The sequence below is a fragment of the Galeopterus variegatus genome, unplaced genomic scaffold, assembly GCF_000696425.1.
Source record: "Galeopterus variegatus unplaced genomic scaffold, G_variegatus-3.0.2 Scaffold2654, whole genome shotgun sequence".
In the NCBI taxonomy this organism is placed as follows: domain Eukaryota; kingdom Metazoa; phylum Chordata; class Mammalia; order Dermoptera; family Cynocephalidae; genus Galeopterus; species Galeopterus variegatus.
The window spans coordinates 45411-67406 of NW_007728765.1; the positions used below are offsets into that span (position 1 = coordinate 45411).

General features: G+C 34.3%; 1 protein-coding gene across 1 annotated transcript in view; it reads right to left on the reverse strand.

The window, feature by feature from the left end:
* Positions 1 to 494: 494 nt before the first annotated feature.
* RALYL (RALY RNA binding protein-like) overlaps positions 495 to 21996 on the reverse strand; it is a 198437-nt gene continuing 176935 nt past the window's right edge. The window contains exon 8 of the mRNA XM_008582509.1: positions 495 to 1468. Within this exon, the coding sequence (XP_008580731.1) occupies positions 1451 to 1468 (18 nt within the window). The 3' untranslated portion in view covers positions 495 to 1450. The remainder of the gene's footprint in view (positions 1469 to 21996) is intronic.

Consider the following 21996-nt stretch of genomic DNA (forward strand, 5'->3'; position numbering starts at 1 on the left):
TCTTCAGTTTCTTTGAAAACAGGAGGCCTTAATCCCACTAAGTGCTCTTAGTAACATTTTCACATTGTCTCTCTGCTCTTTAATGAGGACCTTGCAGTCATTTAGATACAAACTTTAAGTCTGTCAGAGCCTAAATACCTCCTGATAAGGTATTTTTACTTTCTGTCCTGAAATATTTTCTTAAAAATCTGTATTTGGAGGAAAAATGTACTTTCTCGAAATGTAAACTGGAGTGTACATTTTTGTAAACTTTCTTTAAATGTAAACTTTGATTTCTGACAAAGATAGAGGGCCACCCAGATTTCTTTCACATGGCAAATTAATATGTTCCGGGTCAGTCTGTAAAGAGTGTGGGCATATAGGATATATAATACACTTCAGTAAATTTATGCTACTTTCATTACTGTACTGATTTTGCCATGTTACAGTGACTGAAGAAAGTTCAAACCGAATAATGAAACTAAGTGTACCCTAAAAGAAAGATACACACAAACTTTGTTTTAAAAGAAACAGTATTTATTAAGAAATTATATGCTGGATTCTCCTATGGTCTGTGAAGACGGTTTCTTCCATTTCCACAGCACAAGACAACAGCTAAGAGCATCCGGAGAACACTTGCAATGTGTGGGGACGGAGAGTTCCAAGGGATAGGAGATGAAATGGAGTGATGTATGCACTAATTTAAACTTTTGGATCCAAAGACAAGATCATCATTTCCTTGGCAATCTAGTTCTCACAATTATGAGCACTAAAACCTGTCCATGGAAACTCATACCCAGACTGAAGTATTAGGTAATAATCGGATCATTTCAATTCACTAGAGCAGAGCATGCTCAATTTAGTCAAGGTTAAACCAACAGTCCTTTAACTTTTGTATCACATCTGAAATATCTGCATTCTTTATTAATAAAAATGCTGCTTATAGAGGGCAGAAATATAATTCTTTCAAGTATTATACTTATGATCTGAAGTACCTTAAACTATAAATTAAAAATAAATTATAAAAACTAGCATAAGTTGTATCTTTTCTTACATGACATTATTGGAAATAAGCTTTGAACATAGAATTACTGTAGTATCACCTGACTTTATATATGATCAACAGTGAAACATGCTAATCATAAAAATAGCTTTTACAAATATACATTTGTATACAGTGTCTCCCTTACCATTCATAAATATCCTTCACATTTTAAGACTTAAAAAAATCATAATTAGCAGGGGGAAAACACATTTACAATTTAAACCATAAAAACCTGACAACTGTATAGCTTAGAACATAGGAGAAATGGGATTTCTAAAATTGAGCAATACTGTCCATTTTATTTATTTGGGTTTTTGTATAAATTGAACCAAAGATGCTGCCATCCAGTAAGAAACCTTCTTTCACATTTCTGGGGGTTGTCACAGTTTTTCCTTCCTGCTTTGTGGCATCATACATTACTTCAGATCACTTTATCTGTAGAAACTGAGAAAAGAAAAAAATACTTTAAAATATAGAAATTTGTGTTTCATCATTGATAGCATGTATATATGTAAGTTAGATTTTAAAGCTAAATCAGGAGAAGGATAAAAGAAGAATTAGATCTTTGGGACAAATATTTTCATGATAGATTATTAGATCCTTTTTTCTAAGCAGTCCTAAAATTATTTACATTTATAGCATACTGTGTTTTTTTAATCTAGCTAATTTGCTGCCTGAGATCAATTATTTTTAAACCTGAGCTCTTGTCCAACTCAGAGGGGAAACACTTGAAGTTCTAGGCTAGGAAAAGAGATTTGGCTGCTCATGAATTTTTGCTGCCCCTAGTAAGAATGACCCTAGGATATGCTCCCCCTCTAAGAGACTTTGAACAGTGCAATCCTAAGCCTTTTGCTGCTGGGATATGAGAAAAAGCCAATATAGGTCTCTGATCTGAGTTACACAATCTTTCTGCAAAAGAAAGCAGAAGCAGTGAAAGACTTCATGATGCAACCACGAGTCAGACACATTTAAGAGCCCAAACTTAATTGGTTGAAGAATTGAATTGGGAAATTGAATGTGAATATGACTATGAAGATAAAATAATGCAGGATTCCATCAGCAGGGAAAGGTATTTATTTATCTTAGAATCCTATCAAGTTCCAGAAATTTATATGTAGGTAGAAAACATAACACCTATTGTTATTCCTTCAACTTCAAAGGTCTTTGGAGTTAGGTGGAAAATCTCTGTATATGTTTTAAGAGTCAAAGACATGCAAATCAAGGTGTCAATTTGGATGGGTACGCTGATCTGAAAGCAAACAGAGAGCTAGGTAACTTGACCTTTCATTAGGCCCGTAATGTAGAGTAAGAAAAAGACTGAATATGGCAGTTGCATGGTGAGGACTGCTCTGAGTGTCTACAGCCCTGGATATCCTGCTTGGCTAAGATTACTGGTGGAAAGATACTCAGTATGGTAATTTTTCTTCCTTCATGCTATGCTTCTTTCACACAAATACATACCTCTAAATACTTTCAGTTAACTGGGATGCTGTGTTCTTTAGTGATTATACACCTTTTAATTCTAGGAAGATTTAGAATTAAATATAAAATGTTTATAAGAATAGAAACCATGTTACTAATATTTTTATGTTAAGAAAAAAATTCTGTGAATATTTGCAGCCTTAAGTACTTTGGTTATTTAAGAGAATTTAGCTTACTAGAGTGACAGTCTTGTGATTTCAGTTTAGAATACACAATTAAAAATTGAGACTAGGATTCAGTTTTATGATTTGAAATCTAACTGTGTTTGTGCATGATATTGGAACATCTGAGAACTTTATGTCATCATATTGATATATTTATTAGATTTTAAGAGATTATTCATTTTCAGAAAGATTTTATTTGTTAATCCAGACAAAGTACTTAAAAACAGGATATCAAATATATTATTAAATTCAAAAATGACATTTACAAAATTTCAATGCATTTAATTAACTAATCTGGGTCAGTCTTTATTCAAAGGATGCTTAGAAATACTTTGTAAAACTTTCTATATTTATAAATATAATCCTAATAATAAACGCCTATCAATTTTTATTTTAAAATCTCAATAAATCAAGCTTAACTAAAAATAAAATATACCCCATTAATTTTTTTTTACAGTCAAAAGTATTAAAACACTTATATCCCTAGGAAAGAGTACCTTTTGATATTTTGATACATTTTCTCTCTCTCCCTTTCCTTCCCTCACTCCCTCTTTTCTTTTTTCCTTTTTCTGTTCCTCCTCACCCAATCTATTATATGCTGATCACACATGCATTTTAAAAAATAAAAACATTATTCAGACGTGTTCTTGTTCCTCATTTGGTTCAGGATGTATATATGTGTATGGGAAGAGTCAATTAGTCTTTAAAGCACAAAGTTTTGAACTTATTGCATGCTACATTTTGTGTGGTGTAAAGGAAGTTTTATACATAACTTGTATTATGAACATACCAAAAATTATCAGTTATCAACATGAGAATGAATAACTTAAGGAATAAAATTAAGTTAACCTATAGACTGATGCAGATCTATGAAAGTAAGGCATTGTGATTTTTTAGTTTTGATTGATAGCACATGCAGGAAGGAAATAAGTCTACTTGTATGACTAGAATCTTTCCTGCAAGACCTCATCGATCACTTTCTTATTACAAATGGAAAAATGCTAAAAATGCTGCAGCAGCTGCACATGGAAAGTTTACTAATCATTGTGTTTCTCTGGGTTAAGTCATGGCAGATGACATTAATTTAGAATATTCTTACACCATCCTGCATGTCTCTAAAAAGGTAATGGTTGTTTAGAAACTATCCATTTTATTAAGAAAAAAATAGCCTGCAGATATTTTATGCATATTCATGACTTCCAGTATGATTTTTTCTTTCCACTTTCTTTGCTCCTTAATTGTAAGTAATTACATAAAAATAATAATCCCAGGAAGAAGAGGTAGGTTTGAAAATAACTTATGGAAGTCTTCCTGTCATAAAGTTTCAAAGCATTTGCCTGTCACTGGTATAAAACAAAAGCTTCATTAACTTTGCACTGTGAAATAAGTATTATTAACCATATGGATACAAGTCATGAATACAATTCTCTGTATCTAAAACCAATGGCAAAACATTCATAAAGCTTTCTGCAGAACTTCTAGTCTGAAAAAAGGCTTGCTGTTGCCCTCTAAAGGTCTCAGAGAAAGGGGACAAACTGTGACATTCTTGCTGCCTTTTTCTCAGGAAAGACAGTCATTTAAGGAGCTGATTGGTTTAGTATAATGTAAAACTAATTGTGCTCTCCTCTTGAATAGTGGGTAATTTATCTACTGGCTGTATGGGAGCTTGGATGCTTTTAAAACAAATCCTCCTGATGATGAATGCCTTTTCAACTATCAATCTCTTCCATTTCTGAAAAACAACTAAGCCACTCAGATGGGACTGTATTGTACTAAACCAAGCAATTTACTTCTATTTGGCAAAGATATAAAGGATAGTATTCATCGACAGGGCAAGCACATTCAATTTTAAATCTCATGCATAAGTATATTTAAAATAAAACAGGTACAGCAATAAGCAGAATAAATACACCTTATCTACAGCTCTACAAAAAAGTCTTGTGACTTCTTTAGTATTAGAAATGCTTCCATTTTCTTTTTTCTAATTGAGATTTATGACTAATAAGAAATTAGAGAAATCTAAGTAATCTATATTTTTAGGTGGCATCTATAAAAGCAAAAAATGTGAAAGAAACTGGGTAATACAGGCCACATAACATTATAAAAAAAAAACAGGGTCCTGTGAACAGGAGTTAACTATTTGTTGTCACCACTGATCACATTTCTTGAGTAAATGTTCAGCCAGTGCTATTAGTCAAATGTGTCCCCCAAAAGTTTATTTATTAGAAACTTGATCTCCATTGTAACAGTGGTAAGAGGGTTGGAAATCCAGTTATGGGATTTGAAAGGTGGGGCCTTTAAGAGGTGATTGGATCATGAAGACCGTGCCCTCATGAATGTATTCATACACTGATGGTTTCATGTGTGGTCACAGGTGTGGTTCTGATGGCTTTATAAAAAGAGCAAGTGAGAACTTTAACTCACTCTTGCTTAGCCTATTCTTGCCATGTGATACCATGAGTTGCTGTAGAGAGTCACCCCACCAGGAAGAAAGTCCTCACCAAATATGTTCCCTGGACTTTGGACTTCCCACCCTCCAAAACTGTAAGAAATAAATTTCATTTCTTTCTAAATTACCCAGTTTCAGATACTGTGTTATAAGCAACAGAAATGAACTAATATGGCCACTATTTTTTTATAGTCAATGTGAATATATTTGGCTTTTACAAAACCCTCATTACAAATGAGATATAATTTTATTCAAATTTCTAAATAACACAAACAAATTCCCTACATGTACTGTTCATTACAAGTTAAAACTTGCCTCCTATTATTAAGCTCTTGGGGACAAAATTGCATTTTACTTTTAGGGTAAAAGAATCATATCACAAAAACTGAACTGGTGTGAAAATCAAGACGGGAAGTAACTTATCTGAATGGCTACAAATGAAGGCAATGGCTCCATTATACAGTTTTTGGAGGCTGAATATTCTTCATTTCTCAGCTGATGGCCATTCAGGGTGTGGGAGTGTGGGACAGATAAATCAGGAGAGAACAAAAGTATAGTAACCCAAGAGAACCTTGGAAATAGGACTATCAGAATGTCTTCTGAGATTTTAACTTTATTTATTTGAGATTTTAACTTTAAGATTAAAACTTAAATGATCAGGGAAGAGACTGTACAAAATCACTTAAAAGAGGCAGAAGTTTTCTAGATGTTTGACACTTGACTGGAACATAACTGAAATTTACTAAATTAGCCAAAGAAAGAATGTGTTGGTTTGAAAACATCTTGTTTGGCACTGAAAGTACAGAAACACAGGAGAGTCTTGGAGGGCAATTTGGTTGTGTCTGTCTGAGAACTGTCCACAGGAGAAAGTAACCAAGCCATAGAAGTGAACCCAGCCTGTAATGACAGATGTATTCCTATTGCAGGCACGGGGATACTAGTAATCTCAGAACATACAATCACACAGCCAACTCTGTTCTAAATCCAGGCTCCCCAAGGAAAACATCTTACAATTCCTAGCAGTTTGCCTGTTGGAAGACATTGCTTAGGCCAGAAGACACAAGGTTAGCCTGACTGTGGAGGATGGTAATGAAATCTTACAGACCTGCCTACTTGCTAGCTGATCTCTCCTGGCTTTACCAATATTTGCCATATGCATTTCAAGATCTTTAATAGAGGGAACATTTACAAAGCAACACATCAAGGCATATAGGACTTCATTGAATTTGAGTAATAAGGAAATCAGAAATTATGTAAACCTTTCCTGTTATAGGTAAAGACACTAAGATCCAAACAGGTTTAGAGACATGCCCAGGAAGTTTGTAGGAGCCCTGACTAGACCCAGAATCCTGACTGTTATCAAGAATCCTTACCATTACACTCTTCATTCTCAAACTTTACTGGGCCTCAGAATCACCAAGTGGACTTGTTAAAACTCAGATTGCCAAATTTTTGATTCACTAGATCTGGAATGAGGCCCAAGTAATTGCATTTCTGATAATTCCTGAGTGTTGCTGATCTGGGCATCCCACTCTGTGAGAGCCACGCCACTTTACTATTGAGAGGCAGTCCTCTGGGGGCCTCTTGCACTCCTACACATCCTGCTGAGTGTGCTACTGTCACAACACCCTACTGTTCTTTCCCCAAGGCCCCTCTCAGGATTATTCATTTAGCTGGCAATCCACCACCACATAGTTCTGAAATATACCTTATCTCCCTCCAGACTAAGAACAGATTTGCTTACTGCTTGCTAGAAAGCTGGATGCCTGAAACTCAAGGTCCCTCTCCTGTGGTGCACCACACTGTGCATGCAGACTCCACTTGGCCCATCTTCTCAGTCTTGGGTCTTGGGGCTCAGGGAACCGGCACAACTATCCTGACACTCCCATTGCTTTTGCTGTGACTAGCAAAGTCTTTTTGTCACAGGAGTCTCCTGTCTTCTGTTGGCATCCCTGGGACTATAGCTGGCTAACTTATTAGCTTGCATGGTTATTTTGGGGGACCCCATTTGCTTGCAGAAAAGCAAAGTTCTTCTGTGTTAGTTCTAATACTGACAACCTTATTTAAATTGGGTTAACCCTTGATATTAACTATAGTGATTCTCAGCAAGCCGTGACTCCACTGGCAAACTGTCTTCTGCACGTGCTATCTGGTCATCCTCATTGCTTTTTTTCCTGTCTTCATTCCACTTTCTCTTCCTTATTTATATTTTCCCCTCTTATTCTTACTGTTCAGTTTTATAACCCAAACCCTTTGTTCTGCCCAACAATTCCCATGTCTTTATCCTATTTTCCATCTGTCTCACAACTCATAAAATAAGTATGACCAGGAAACAACAGGCTTTTATACTTCAGTGGGTCACACATATCTAAATTAGTGGGCTTTGTTATTTCATAACCAAATGGAGAGATGAAAAAACTAGGAAAATCACTCATTTTCTGTAGTATCATAGAATTTAAGTTACTGCATATGGTATCTTAAGATGTTTTATTTTCTCCCCTAAAACCAAAAGAAAATAAGATAATATTATAAAACAATCATAAAAATAAAAGAAAAACTAATGTTAAAATAATTTGACTTTACTTACTAAATCCAAATAAACTACCTTCCTACAAATATTATAAAGTGACTTAAGTTAAACCTTTGCATCATTCTTGTTTTAGTTTAGTTAATGAGATTGACTTATAAACACAAAATAAAGAGTTTTCAACATTGAACTGAAAGAAGTATACTAACTAACATAAAATTACAATTAAAACTATCATATCCCTTAAGTATATTTGGTTTGGAACATGGCTTACCACACATGATTTTTTTTTAAAAAAATACCCTTTTTCCAATCAGAGCTAATGACATATTTCCTCTGTCTAATTACCGCTGTCTCCAACAAAGATGTTAGTGCTGTAATCATTTTTACATCTAGACACAAAGATCATTTGTGTTTTTGGAGTACATTTCATTTAGTTGAAATCACAAATAATTTTCAAATAAGAGGCAAATAGTGATGTCAGGAACCATATGTCTGTCTCTTCCATTGTAACTCCAGAGGCATCAGAGAACCAGAGCAATTAAAGAGTTAAACAGGTGACATAGGATTGGGGAATTCTCTTGTCTAACCTCCCAACCAAAGTAGCAGTGCCATCCATAGTTATCGTGGCTGAGGGGTATGCAGCTTTAGCTTGACCATCTCAAGGGATATGGGACTCTTTACCTCACAAGGCAGCTTGCTCCATTTGTAGATAAGTGTGGTTAGATTTTCTTACGTTGAGACTAAATCTACTAAATAGCTTACCTGTGTACCAAGCCAAAACCTAGTGCGTGTGGTGATAAGCCAGATATGACAGAACTGAGAGGTATAGAGTATTGCAGGTTCCCAGCTATAGGCTGTGGATTCAAGTCCGATCTCCTAAGATGGTAAGAGAGAGCAAGGCTGAGACCAACTTCAGGGAACTGGGGAGGGGGTGATGGTGGTTTGGCATTGGACGAAACATTAAAGCAAAAATCAGACCTTCACTCATTTATTTTTCTGGACCCTGTTTGCTCCCAGGAATAAAGCAGGATCCAGTTATTACAATAATCCTAGGACAATAGTAATAAGCTTACAGCAAGAGAAACAGCAAAAAAGTCTTAGTGTCTGAGGCATCTAAATTACTTAGCTAAGTCTCCCTTAATTCATTTCAGATAGAGACTGGATTTGGGTTATTAGAATCTGGAACTGGGCTAAGTCTGTGGGCATGGGTCACAGCCATCATAATAACAACTCTTATTTGTACAGTGTATAGAAATTTATAAAGTACCTTATATGCATAATCTCATTTGATTTTTCACTACAAACCAGAGAGGTATGTTATTGGGCAAGAATCATCCTCATATTATCCTTTTATCAGAGAGTGTCTTGCCTAAATCAAAGCCAGATCAGAGTTTCCCTAATATTCTTTCTGTTCTGCCCAATTGTGGGAAGAAGCACAGTAGGGAGGCTGACTGGGCACATCACTAACTTTAGCATCGGTGATCCTAACTGAGTTGCGAAAATACATTGATGCCCTGATGATGAGTGGGAAAAAAGGGATGCGATTACTGGGAATTTATTAGGATTAGCACATAACCTTTCACCTGCCTTTCTTTGATTTCTAGCAGAATGGCTAGGCATTTTTTTTTTTAAGTTCTTGAAGTAATTCAAAACCATTTTAATTAAAATCTTGCTCTTTAAGCATTTGTCTAAAGGAGATCTTTTATGTTGTAAAAATACACTCGGGTAGGCAAAAAGAACAACATTAGAGTAAAATTATCTAATGTGGGTTACATAATTTTATTTAAAATATTTGTGTAAAATGTAATTCATTTAATACTGAAAAAAATTAATCACATTGCTAAATTATGTAATTGAGCAGAACTTGGATGTTCTGTTACATATTACTTTCCGAACGTAATGATGATTGTATTTTGAGTTTTTGGGGATCACTGACAATCACATTTAACTAATTGGATTGAAAAAGTATGGGGATTTTACTTGGCACATAGTCTGTGTTTGATCATACGTAGATTTCTGATTTCTCATGCTAATTATGTAGTTTCTAACAACTATTAGTTACTCCCAGTGCTGGAAATGATAATGATAATTTAGGATAGTAGTCTAAATTGCTTAAGTTAATTCCAGTTCTAAAAGCCAATTGCTGATTATGCTAAGATTATTATGAACTTTGAAATTTCACACAGTTCGTTGGGGAATTAGTTTTGAAACTGCAAGTAGAAATATTTAAAAAATCATTTCATATCTAACAGAAAAATGTGATTTAGACTTGATTGACTTAGAGCTATAATTTTAACAGCGTTTTGAAGTTGTTCAGTTAATTAATGATCATTCTGAATAGCTGGGGGAAAGGTTGTCATGGTTATTTAACAATTCTTATTTAATTAAACTTACTGTATACACCATTCAAAAAATTAGAATATAATAAAATAGCTTCAGCTTTAAAATTGAGTAAAGCTAATCTGAGAGAACAAGTGAAGTAGTAAAGTGAAAAAATACTTATGCTATTATTTGATAAATCTTTGTTTTTAATCAGTATATTTTGGATATGCAGTAATTTAAAAATAATCTTAAGTCTTAAAGCTTTGCAATTACCAAAATACCTTTAGCTTTCAAGTTATGCTGGATGTAATAGAATCCTGGATGATTCCAAAGATATTTCAGAGCCTTGTAGTACCTTGGATTATCATAATTATAAAAAATTTCCAGAATTATAATAGATGTAGAAGGTATTGGGCTTTATCTGTCTTTTCTATGACTGATTATGCCATATCCTCTGCAGGTTACTTTTTGTAATAAATTTTTTGAAATAGTTTTTGAATATCAACTCACTTACCTGTGTTTTCCTTTTTTAATTATAAGAGAATTTATAATTTGAAACAGTATCAACTGTATGATCATCCTGGTATGGATCAAAATAAATAAAACCTTGAAACATTTTGAACCAATAAATTGTTGAAATAATTTAATATAAGCTGAGTTCTCTCCTAGATTTCTGTAAACAAATCTGTCCCCAAATCAGAAAACAAACTTTATTTGAAGGGATTTTTCCTTTCTAATCAGATTCCTCTTATAAGTCACACTTTATGGCCTGAATAAAATGCTGTAATATCATCTGTTCTTCAGGATTGGGCTTGGGTGATCCCAAAGACCCATGATTACTGGACTGTGTAGTGTGCCTGGTTTTGTGTTGCATCATCTACACCTGGCATTATTTGCTGAGTTATGGTATTACCTACACACACACACACACACACACACACACTATATATATGTGTGTGTGTATATATCCTGTGTCTGCATTGTGCATCCCAAACTATAAATTATACACACACTATATATATGTGTGTGTGTATATATCCTGTGTCTGCATTGTGCATCCCAAACTATAAATTATTTCTGCATTTGACAAATACCCATCTTAATAAAGAGAAGTTCTGAGGCACAAGGAAGTAATGTCATTTGCTCATGGTTTTATTGAAGGTAGTAATATAAATCCAGCCCAGAATCACAGAATCACACTATTCTGCCTTTACTTGAGGGCCACATTAAATAAATACCTGATTTAAAATAAACATCATGGAATAGAGGTTTCATTTGTTAAGCCTGGCAATGATATTCTTTCCCAACAAATCTTCCTCTAAAAACTTGGGTCCTCTATGAGAGCTACTGGGAAAATAATATCCCTGATGAATTTTTAGACAGAGTGTTACACCTGACTTTGGGCCTTAGGAGCTATATTTTGGTTGTGGGGTTTTTGTAGATGAGTGTTGGGAAGCCCATGGTGCAGGTATCTATAGCACTGTCTTGGAGGTTCTCTCTATACTTTGGCTAACGATACAGTATGTGCAAGTGAAAGAGCACAGAGAATTAGCTCCTGGGTCACAAAGAATTGCAAATATTTACTTGTACTGTGCAAACAGCCTTAATAAACTTTAAGTAAAATTTATCAATCTGTTTTAGGGGGTGATGTACAAATTTTTGGAACTGGTTTTCTATATAATTTTTTGCCTTCAGTGTTAATAAGAAATACACATACATATTTGGTTTTAGTTGTAGCACAAAGCTTCTAAATCCCTTGTAATTTCCTGATCGTTTTTATATTTGGTTTTTGTACAGAGATCCCAAAACCCTTGGAATTCCCAAGCGATAGAAGTGTCTTCTGTTATGTATAACAAGACCTTTCAATCTCACCTGAGTTTATGCTACATAGGTGATTTAGGGTGGAGTCCTTAGATAGTCTTAGAATGGGGCTAGTCACCAGAGAGACCAAGTGACTCCAGAAGATGCTGGAGATTAAGTTCTACTAAAACTCTTGAACTGAGAATTGATGAGCTTCCTGTTTGGTGGAAGCATCCATGTGACAAGAGGGTGATGCACCCCTATTCTATGGGGATAGAAGCTCCTGGCTCAGGACCTTGCAGTCTTCACCCAGTGCACCTCTTCACCTGGCTGTTCATCTGTTTCTCTAATAATATCCTTTATACTAAACCTGTAAATGTAGGTACAGAGTTTCTGTGAGTTCTGTGAGCTGTCCTAGCAAATTATTGAACAGGAGGAGGGAGAGTCATGGGAACCATGACTTATAGTGGTAGGTCAGAAGCACAGGTCATAATCTGAGATTTGTGTTGGCATCTGAAGTAGGGGCAGACTTGTGGGACTGAGCTGTTAACCCGTGGGCAGTGGGTTCTGATGCTATCTCCAGGAAGACAGTGTAAATTGGATTAAATTATAGGACACTCAATTGGTGTCCACTGGAGAACAGGGTGGTGTGTGGGGTGCGGGATCTGGTCACAGAAGGGTTCTGGATAGTGAGAGTATAGTAGGAGAAAATAGTGTGTTTTTTCATCAGACCTTGTTGTAGCTCAATTAATATCTATGTACCTAAAAAGTAATAATAATAGCTAGCAGTCATTGAATATTTTAGCATAATTGCCTCATTAATTGAATCCATATGGACTATGAAAAAGAATAACCAATTTTATCACTTTATATACCATAAGAAAATACCATACCTCACATATAAAAGAAAAAATAATTATATGGCTGAACTTTTACAACCTGATTTACATCCAGATGTAGTTACTCTCTTTATGTTTACAGAGATGGCTCAAAGAAAAATGTCCTTTTTGATGCTTAGCATCAGTACATAGGGAGATCAGACATGGCCAAGATCAGAAAATAAAGTTCATCTTAAATTTTGAAATCATTTAAAATTCTGGGTAAAATTTAATGATAATTGGGCCTGGCCTCACAGTTATTTATTTTCATATAAATATCATAAAATTTCAAGCTATTTAAACTTATATTAATATTATTTTTCCCATAGCAAAGGTTGAGAACAATTTTTTAAAATAGTTGATATAAAATATATTTTACAGGAATAAAAATTGATTGTCATTGGCACACAGATAAATTTCAGAGGCATGAGAGGCAAAATACTGAGATGAGAAGCTATGCACATGATTTAAAAAGGAGCATTTTCAAATTATTTTAGGGAAGTCATTAATTTTTGTGTAGAATTCATACTTATTTCTTATAATTTTTTTTTTACTTCATAACCTTTTTAAACCCTTAACATTTCAAATCATTGATGTTAACAGATGTTTTTTTCTTGAGATATAAAAGCTGTGTCATCTACATATAACAACACATGGCACCTATCACTGTAGTTAATTATGAAATGTTTGTGTGACTAACTGTTTTTCAGGTGCTTCTTTTGATATTAGATCATCTTTTAAGCTTTTAACTTTTTGTACCCCAAGAGTTTTGCAGCATCACTAACAAAAGTGATAGAGACAGATCTTTCTCTGACAGCCTTGTGTTTTCTTTATTTCCTGTTTTTATTTGATAAAAAAAATCCTTATTTTTCTATTGTTAAAGTAGAAATAGAACTATGCCATGCTCATAATTTACATATGTAATTTCATATTCCATCCTGCCTCATGTTTGATTGCAATGCCAAGTTACCAAAAATGTTTTTCTCTTGATCTAAAGCATTATGCTAGTGTGCTAAGAAGGAATATTATAACTTGCGTTCCCTAGGCGTCTCTCTGCCTTGATACTGTTGCTTCTCTGTGCATCCTTTCTGTACCTCATTCTGTTTTTAAAGTCTAGCTAGCTAATGCCTGAAAGAAAGCTACGAGAGTCTGATTCTCTTGGTTAAAATGGGAGATTAGTACCTGTTAATTGTTAAACTGAAATTTTCTCCTTAATATACCTGGGTTCTTTAGTTTTGTCACTGCTTTTTCCTTGATAGTAAATCTTCTAGGCTTGACTTATTTGCTTAAAAACCAACATCTACTGAGGGCTTACTATATGTCAAGCACTTTAAAATATTTTAAATGTTTTATCCCATTTAATATTCATATCATGAGGAAAGTGCTGTTATTATTCCCATTTCACAGATAAGAAAACTGAGGTCTGGAGAGGTAAGGCACTTTTCCAACTCACATAGGTCTTCATAAGTGGCTGATACTAACCCAGTGCTTTGTCTTTACAGCCTTTACTCCTTAATGCTGTGCTACATACAGTTTCTTCTATTTCATTTAGAGCAATTTAAATCATGCCCAAGCTCTCAACGTTCTTTTTACACACACACACACACACACACACACACACACACACACACACACACACACACAAATACTATTATATTTACCAGCTAATGCTCAGTGCTTCTGAGCTACACACAGAAGGCTTATGCAAAATTAATGTACATTTCAGTATTTCTGAGCTAATGTTTTTCCCATTCCCTTGGGAAGAAATCCGTGATATCAAGTAGGAATGTTGAGACCTTATATCCTCTGAAAGGCAATAACAGGCCTCTAAAGAGATATTTATTGAACTACCTCAGGAGCATTTGGAAACTAGCCTAGCAGATTCTTTACAGACAATCACCTTACTCTACAGAAACAATGTCTTCAAGTGTTCTTTTCATTGCGTCATAAGCTTTTCTCTATTAAAAAGGAGTCAGGCTGAGAATACAATGTCTGATTTAGATGGAGATCATTTGGCATGTCATAGAACTAAGGTGAGGGCTTCCCAGTTGCTAGCAGTAGATAGTGACCCAGAAGACTGTCTGTCTCCTGAGAATCACAGGGCTTTGGGAATCCATAGCATGAAAGTACAATTTCATTTTTATCAATTCTGAGATATCAAATTCTGTAAAACTCAGAGTACTTTTCCAAAGTGATCTAACAAGTCAATCTACATGCAGAGTTTCTGCCAACTTCAAGTAGAAAATTGTGCAAGGAAGATGACTGAAGGAGGGTGACATCCAATCAGAGTGTCATTCAGAGTCATCATCTCATGCTACACCTCTTTTCCCTGTGTAATGGATATGAAGAAAAGAAATACATGAATACCCAAGCACTATGTATGCATTGAGGCCTGGACAGACTGCACTTCAGTAATTTCTCATTATGAGGGGAAAAACTGAATGTGGCAACCACTTCCAAAGTTAGCCTCTCCCTTTTATTGTAAAGACAAGGAAGTTTTACAAGAAAATTCAGTTGATTTAACCATTACAAAGACACAAGGACATTGGTAGAATTATGGCTAATGAATGGAAAACTAGTAACATCATTGAAATAAAAAAGGTGACATTCCATAATGCAATGCAAAAGGTTGTCATCCACCAACAAAAGCTTGATCTTAGTAAACATTCTCTCTCCCTACAGAAATTTCCCAGTGTCTTTACATATCTATCAGTAACTTGTCTGTCTGTGAGCCAGCAACCTTGCTGTGTTACAATTCTATATCATACAACAGAGACTTTTAGCCTGGGGAAATTTTCCTGTCTTTTGCAAGGTTAACATTTTGTATGTATTTTTAAGAAGTTAGGCTAAACCTGAAACTAGAGGGAACCAGATTCTGTGAAATATATTTGCTTTATAAATGTAAGTATACTCCGCAATCTCCTCAGGTATGAAGTGCACCTCAGCACAGTTGAGCTCTGTTATTTTCCAGGGCAGTGCACAGACTGCTAGGGATGCCCAAGATATTGTTAGGTGGGAAGATGTATTGAAAATACTGACTCACAGAAAAGACATATCTGCACTCCCATGTTCACTGCAGCATTATGCATAATAGCCAAGTTTGAGAATTAACCTAAGTGTTTATCAACAGATGAATGGATAGAGAAAATGTGTTGTATATACACAATGGAATATGGTTCAGCCTTAAAAAAGAAGGAAATCCTGTCATTTGTGACAACATGGATGAACCCAGAGGACATTATGCTAAATGAAACAAGGCAGGCACAGAAAGAACAATACTGCATGGTCTCACTTATATGTGGAATCTAAAACAATCCAACTTGGAAACAGACAGTAGAATGGTGGTTTTCAGAGGCTGGGAAGTGAAGGGGATGGGGAGATATTTGTCAAAGGGTACAAAGTTTCAGCTAGACAGGAAGAATAGGATTTTTGAGATTATTGCACAGCATGGTGACTATAGTTAATAACAGTGTATTGTGTATTTCAAAATTGCTAAGAAAGTAAATTTTCAATGTTCTCATCACAAAAATTGGTAAGTATTTAAGGTGATGGATATGTTAACCAGCTTTATTTAATCATTCCACATTGTTTATGTATATCATAATGTCACTTTGTATCCCATAAATATATGTGATTATAATTTTTCAACACACAATGAAATAAAACAAAACACATTGGCTTGCATAGTGAGAAAATTATCCTTCTCAGTGCTCCTCCAGTTCTTCTGATTGCATTAATGAGGAAGTTTGTGTTAGTCCTAATATTTCTCTAATTCTCTCTATTTTTTTAATGAGAGAGAGAGAGAGAGAGACAGAGAAAGAGAGGAGAGCAGGAACACAAGTTTGTTTGTCATGCAAAAATACTAAGCTAAATTAAAAAGAAGTTTTGTATTTTCATTATGTTTATTTTAAATATACCTCCAACTTAAGAAAAGGGATAATTGGTTTTTCACTGATTGGAATGAACTAAAGTTTAGTGTTAAGATATATTTATTTCAAGAAAAAAGTGAGGTAAGCCAATTTAAGAAAAATAAATAAACAAAAAATAATACCAATGGTGCACATATATGGCAAAAATCATAAGGGTTCTACACAAAATAAAATTAATAAAATTTGTGAAACACTCATAGTGAAAATATCTACGGGAATTAGAATCTTATCAATCCTGTGAATCTTGATGCTGCCTTTTATTAGCAGTATGACCTGATACCAATGGTGCATATATATGGCAAAAAATCATAAGGGTTCTACACAAAATAAAATTAATAAAATTTGTGAAACACTCATATAGTGAAAATATCTATGGGAATTAGAATCTTATCAATCCTGTGAATCTTGATGCTGCCTTTTATTAGCAGTATGACCTTGGTGAAGTTACTTAACCTTTCTAAAATCAGTTATTTGTCAAATACTTACTCCTCAAAGTTATTTTAGGCAACAAATGAGATGACATATGTAAAAAACAGCATTGTTCCTGGAAGTGAAAATGGAATAGTATTGTTTCCTTTCCTCCTTTTCTTCCTGACTGGGAAAGAAATAAATTCAAAGTTATTTTAGGCAACAAATGAGATGACATATGTAAAAAACAGCATTGTTCCTGGAAGGTAGTGAAAATGGAATAGTATTGTTTCCTTTCCTCCTTTTCTTCCTGACTGGGAAAGAAATAAAAATTCTCCCTTTCTCACCCTCTGTGTGTGTGGTTGTGTATGAATATGTCCTATTTTCTCAGGTTTCTGCCTTTCTAAAGATAAACTATTTTCCCATATTTTTGAGACAATGAAGACCCAAAATGGTTCCATAACTCATTCAATTCACACAGCTTTAAATGTCAGGGGTGGGTATTCCTGTCTGTAATAACATAGGCTGGGAAGGTTTATTTCTAGCAAATGTTTAACATTATTAAAATGTATTTCTAAAAATGTGGAAAGACAGAAAATATCAAACATGCATAAGGTATACAGAATACTTATCAGGTTCTAGTAGATAAGAATTCTTATCAGGTTTCTAAAGGCTTGAACTTTCATTTCATCTCTGGCCACCCTGGAGCTTGTGATTTTCCAATATTCAGAGCCATTCTAAAGACAGCAAACATTCATAAGAGAAGATCCTCAGGTAGAGTAAGGCTGATCGTGCAGATAGTGCAGCTTGGTGTGCGCCTGTGAGAGTGTTAATGAGCGGGGAACCTGCTGAGTGTAGTCCAGGGCTTCCTTTATGATAAAGGCACACAGGGAAGGGGAGTGAACTGGAGGGTGCTTTGCAACTTGAATGTTGCCTGGATAAAAACTTTGTGCCATTCTGTGAAAATGTATGTTTTAGAAATTAACTTCCAAAATATGGGGCAAGAATTCTCAAAGGTCAGCACCATTTAGACAATAAACCTCTTTTCCACTGTGATCTTATCTGTTAAGCTATGAATAAAATTGGGGGGGGGGACCACTTCATTTTTCTTTCTTTCAATTTATGATTTAATTAAATGCTTTCACACCTGGTTCCATTTCTTCTGTTACAGATTATTAGATTCAGGGTAGCTTGAGCAGGGATAGCATTAGTTTTCATCAGAAATACTGCTGCTAATGACTTTCTCAGCTCGTTCAAGTAAAAATTTCTTGCCCTGATCATTGTCTTTTATCTATTCATTTATGGTTATTCTATTTTTAGAGTTTTTAAAGTTCATCATACTCAATATTTTAAAAACTAGTTGGAAAAATAAAGTCAATGAAGCCCTATGCATGTAGCACACTGGGAAACAGATCAACTATATTAGGAGCATTGAAAAAAATGAAACAAAAAAATTACTAGTCATTTGGCAGATAAAATGCTTAGGCCACTAGGTTCAACAACCTCTGGAAAAGGCAGTGAGAGGTGAGTATCTAAAATTAACTAACTCTTCCATGAAAAGTCTATTAATTTATCCAGTAAACACAATGTTGGAAAATTTGTTTGTGTAATTGGAAGATACTTTATCTAACATTTTGCATAAATAAATTGTTGGATATATCTAAAAAATAGCTTCTGGGATTTCCATACAGAATATTTTACTTATTTGTTACATTTTATGTTTTGAATAAAGAAAACACGTAACTAAAGGTATAGGTATTTTTATAGATTCGATATTGTAGGAAATAGGAATTATTGCTATTCATATTCATACACATAGATGTGGAAATAAATAATTTTTTAAAATTAGTATTCATACAATGTTCGTGCCAGAAAATTTAAATAATATGTCATTATTGTGTTAGGGATCCAAAATTTATTGTTTAATAGGATAAAGGGAATTACTTCTATGTGCATTCTTTAAATTTCAAAATAAGTGGATAAATTGGAACCCTTGCACATTATTGGTGTAAATGTAAAATAGTGTAGCCACTATGAAAAACAGTATGGAGATTCCTCAAAAAGCTAAAAATAGAACTACCATATGATCTAGCAATCCCCCTACTGGATATTTATCCAGAAGAATGGAAATTAGGATTTTGAAGAGATACTAGCATTCTAGTTTTCATTGCAGCATTCCCAATTGCCAAGATATAGAAACAACCTAAATGTCCACTGAATGGATTAAAAAATTGTGGTATATACATTCAGTGCAACACTTTTCAGATGAAGGAAATTCTGCAATATGTGTCAACATGAATGAACCTTGAGGACATAATGCTAAATGAAATAAGCCAGTCACAGAAAGACATATACTGTGTGATTCCATGTATATAAAGTATCTAAAATAGTCAAATTCATAGAATCAAAGGTGGAATGGTGGTTGACAGGGGCTGAGGGGAAAGGAAAATGGGGGAGTTGTTAATCAGTGCACATAAAGTTTCAGTTAAGCAAGATGGGTAAGTTCTAGAGATCTGCTGTACATCATTATATAGTCAACCTTACTGTATTGTACACTTAAAAAATTTTTAAAATGGTAGAGCTCATGTTAAATGCCCTTCCCTTCAGTGTCTGGAGTTTTCACTGATGTACAAGTCTCTATTTAAAAATAGTAAATGGTTAAAAAGTCCAAAGAAAAATGGATGGATATACCTGTAACATGCCATTGCAAACAGAGGCAGCATTAGAAGCCAGAAAGGGAATATAGAGAAAGTGTGGTTAAAATTTTATAACTTTAAGTGATATATCCATGGTTACAATGCCATTTTTTAAAATGACTTAACCAGTGCAGTTTGTAGAATCTTTACATTTCCCCATAAACTGGAGGTAGTTCTAATCAAAATGATTCTTTAAAAGCCAAATGAAGAAATCTACAACTACTATGCAATCAGTGAATTATTTCTTTCTCGTGAGTGGCTGACATATAAATAGAAACATTTTCAAAAATATGTAATAACTTCTGCTAAGCATACTCATAAGCATATGCTCACATATTTTGGAATCATTTTCTTTTAGAAATAAAATGATTTATTTTGGTTCTCTTATTCTTTACGTTATTTGCTCAAATTACATTTTACTTCTTACGAACATGTATAAATATTAGCATTTTTAAAAATGACGTTGTTTTAATGCTAGTTTCCTTAAAGTTAGAAATTTAGAAAGCACCTGGTCAATTAGCTGTGGTTAACAAAATTTACTTCATACCTAATACCCTAAATAGGCCCCCTACTTAAAATATCTATCTTCTTCAGTGAATTCCAAGTAGACCTTTTAATTGACAAGTTCAAGTTTAAATAACAGTGAAGCTTAACAATGAATGATAAAGCAAAATGAACTTAATACTCTTGTCACTGTATTATTTTTAAAGAATATGTTCAGGCTGAAGAATATGTTTCAGAATGTGCATCTCTAACATGCTTTAGAATGTCAGCTCCTACTTGAGAATGAAGCGACCTGCCTACAATCCCCCCACTGAATACATCTTTCTTATTCACTGTTGCTCATCACTTAGAATGTTGTCTGAGCATAGTACTCATTTAGTAAACATTTGTTGGCTGACTGAATAAAAATGGCATTAAAGAAAGAATGCATACGTGGGTTAATTATTATTCTGTTGCATAAAACTCAATGTCACTAAAACCATCTTTCCAATAGCATTTGCCCTTTGATTTTTGGGAATAATTATAAGAAAAGAAAGATTTATTTGCCTCTAAAAAAATCTTACAAGAGTTTATAGATTTAATGTTGTTTGACTAGGCAATGTGGAACTGTGATATGGATTTTGTCCATCTGGCACAACAGTAGGCATTTTGAGCAAACCACGTGCATGCGGTATTTACGAACCTTACATTAAGGATATCTGTATGTAGCACCCTGTCCTAATGGAACAATGGGAATTACCTCCAAGACAGCCAGAAGATGACACTTTGACTCCATAACACTGCTTCTTTTATGTGTGTATGTGTCTGATCACTTGGGCAGGAATCCCCACCGGTAAGTGATCTAGTATGTCTCTTTTGTTCAGATCAGCGTGGGGAGACTAAGGTATCAAGGGTTAGTGTTGGGGGATGGAGTGGGATCCAAAAGACCAAAATACAAAAAAATCTAGAATTTGTCAAGTCAGATGATGTATGGTGAAGTAAACAATAGACAAATCGTCCTTCCTAAATAAGATAATTATGTATCCTATTTTATATCTTGACCAGTTCATTTTTTCTTAGTATCCCCATAGAAATAAAAATGACATCCTTAAAATTTGAAATCACTGTAACTTTTCTCAGAGTTTTCAAATGCTTTTGCGTTAGCCCACCTCAGCTCAACAGAGAATACCTTGGAAGAGTAACTTGACGTGAGAGATGAGATTGCTAATAAAATATACAGAAATTCTAAGGCAGTGAAGGTTACAAGGGATAAGTACAAACACTGTAACCAAATCATTTTAATTTTTTCCTTTCAATGTTATTAAAATTTCCTACAACTGGCACTTCCATTAAATTTTGTTACTTGAGGGGAGAGATTAATTTTGCCATACAAAATCCCATAGCAGGAATTTTTATAAACATGATCTAATTTAATCCTCTCAATAAACTGCAAAAATGTCCTTTAATGGATACAGAAGAAAGCCTCAGAGCCTCAGAGACTTGCATAAGGTTCGATAGCTATTAAAAGGCTTTTCCAACTGAACCTAAAACACAAATAACCCTTCTTTGAATTGAATTGATAAACAAGTATCCGCATTTTGTAAGGCAAATGGAAATACTTTTCTCCATATATAAAAGGTAAAGAGACTGATTTTCCTTTGCCCCTTTCTTAGAATATCTATTTGAAGGCCTACTGAATCTGTGTCTTTCCTCTTACCTTTGACATACAGATATATTTTATTAGGAAATAAGCCCATTCTCAAATGTTTACGATGTTGACATATCTCCAAGCTTGTGAGCCAAATAACTTCTAGATATGAGATAATGTTGA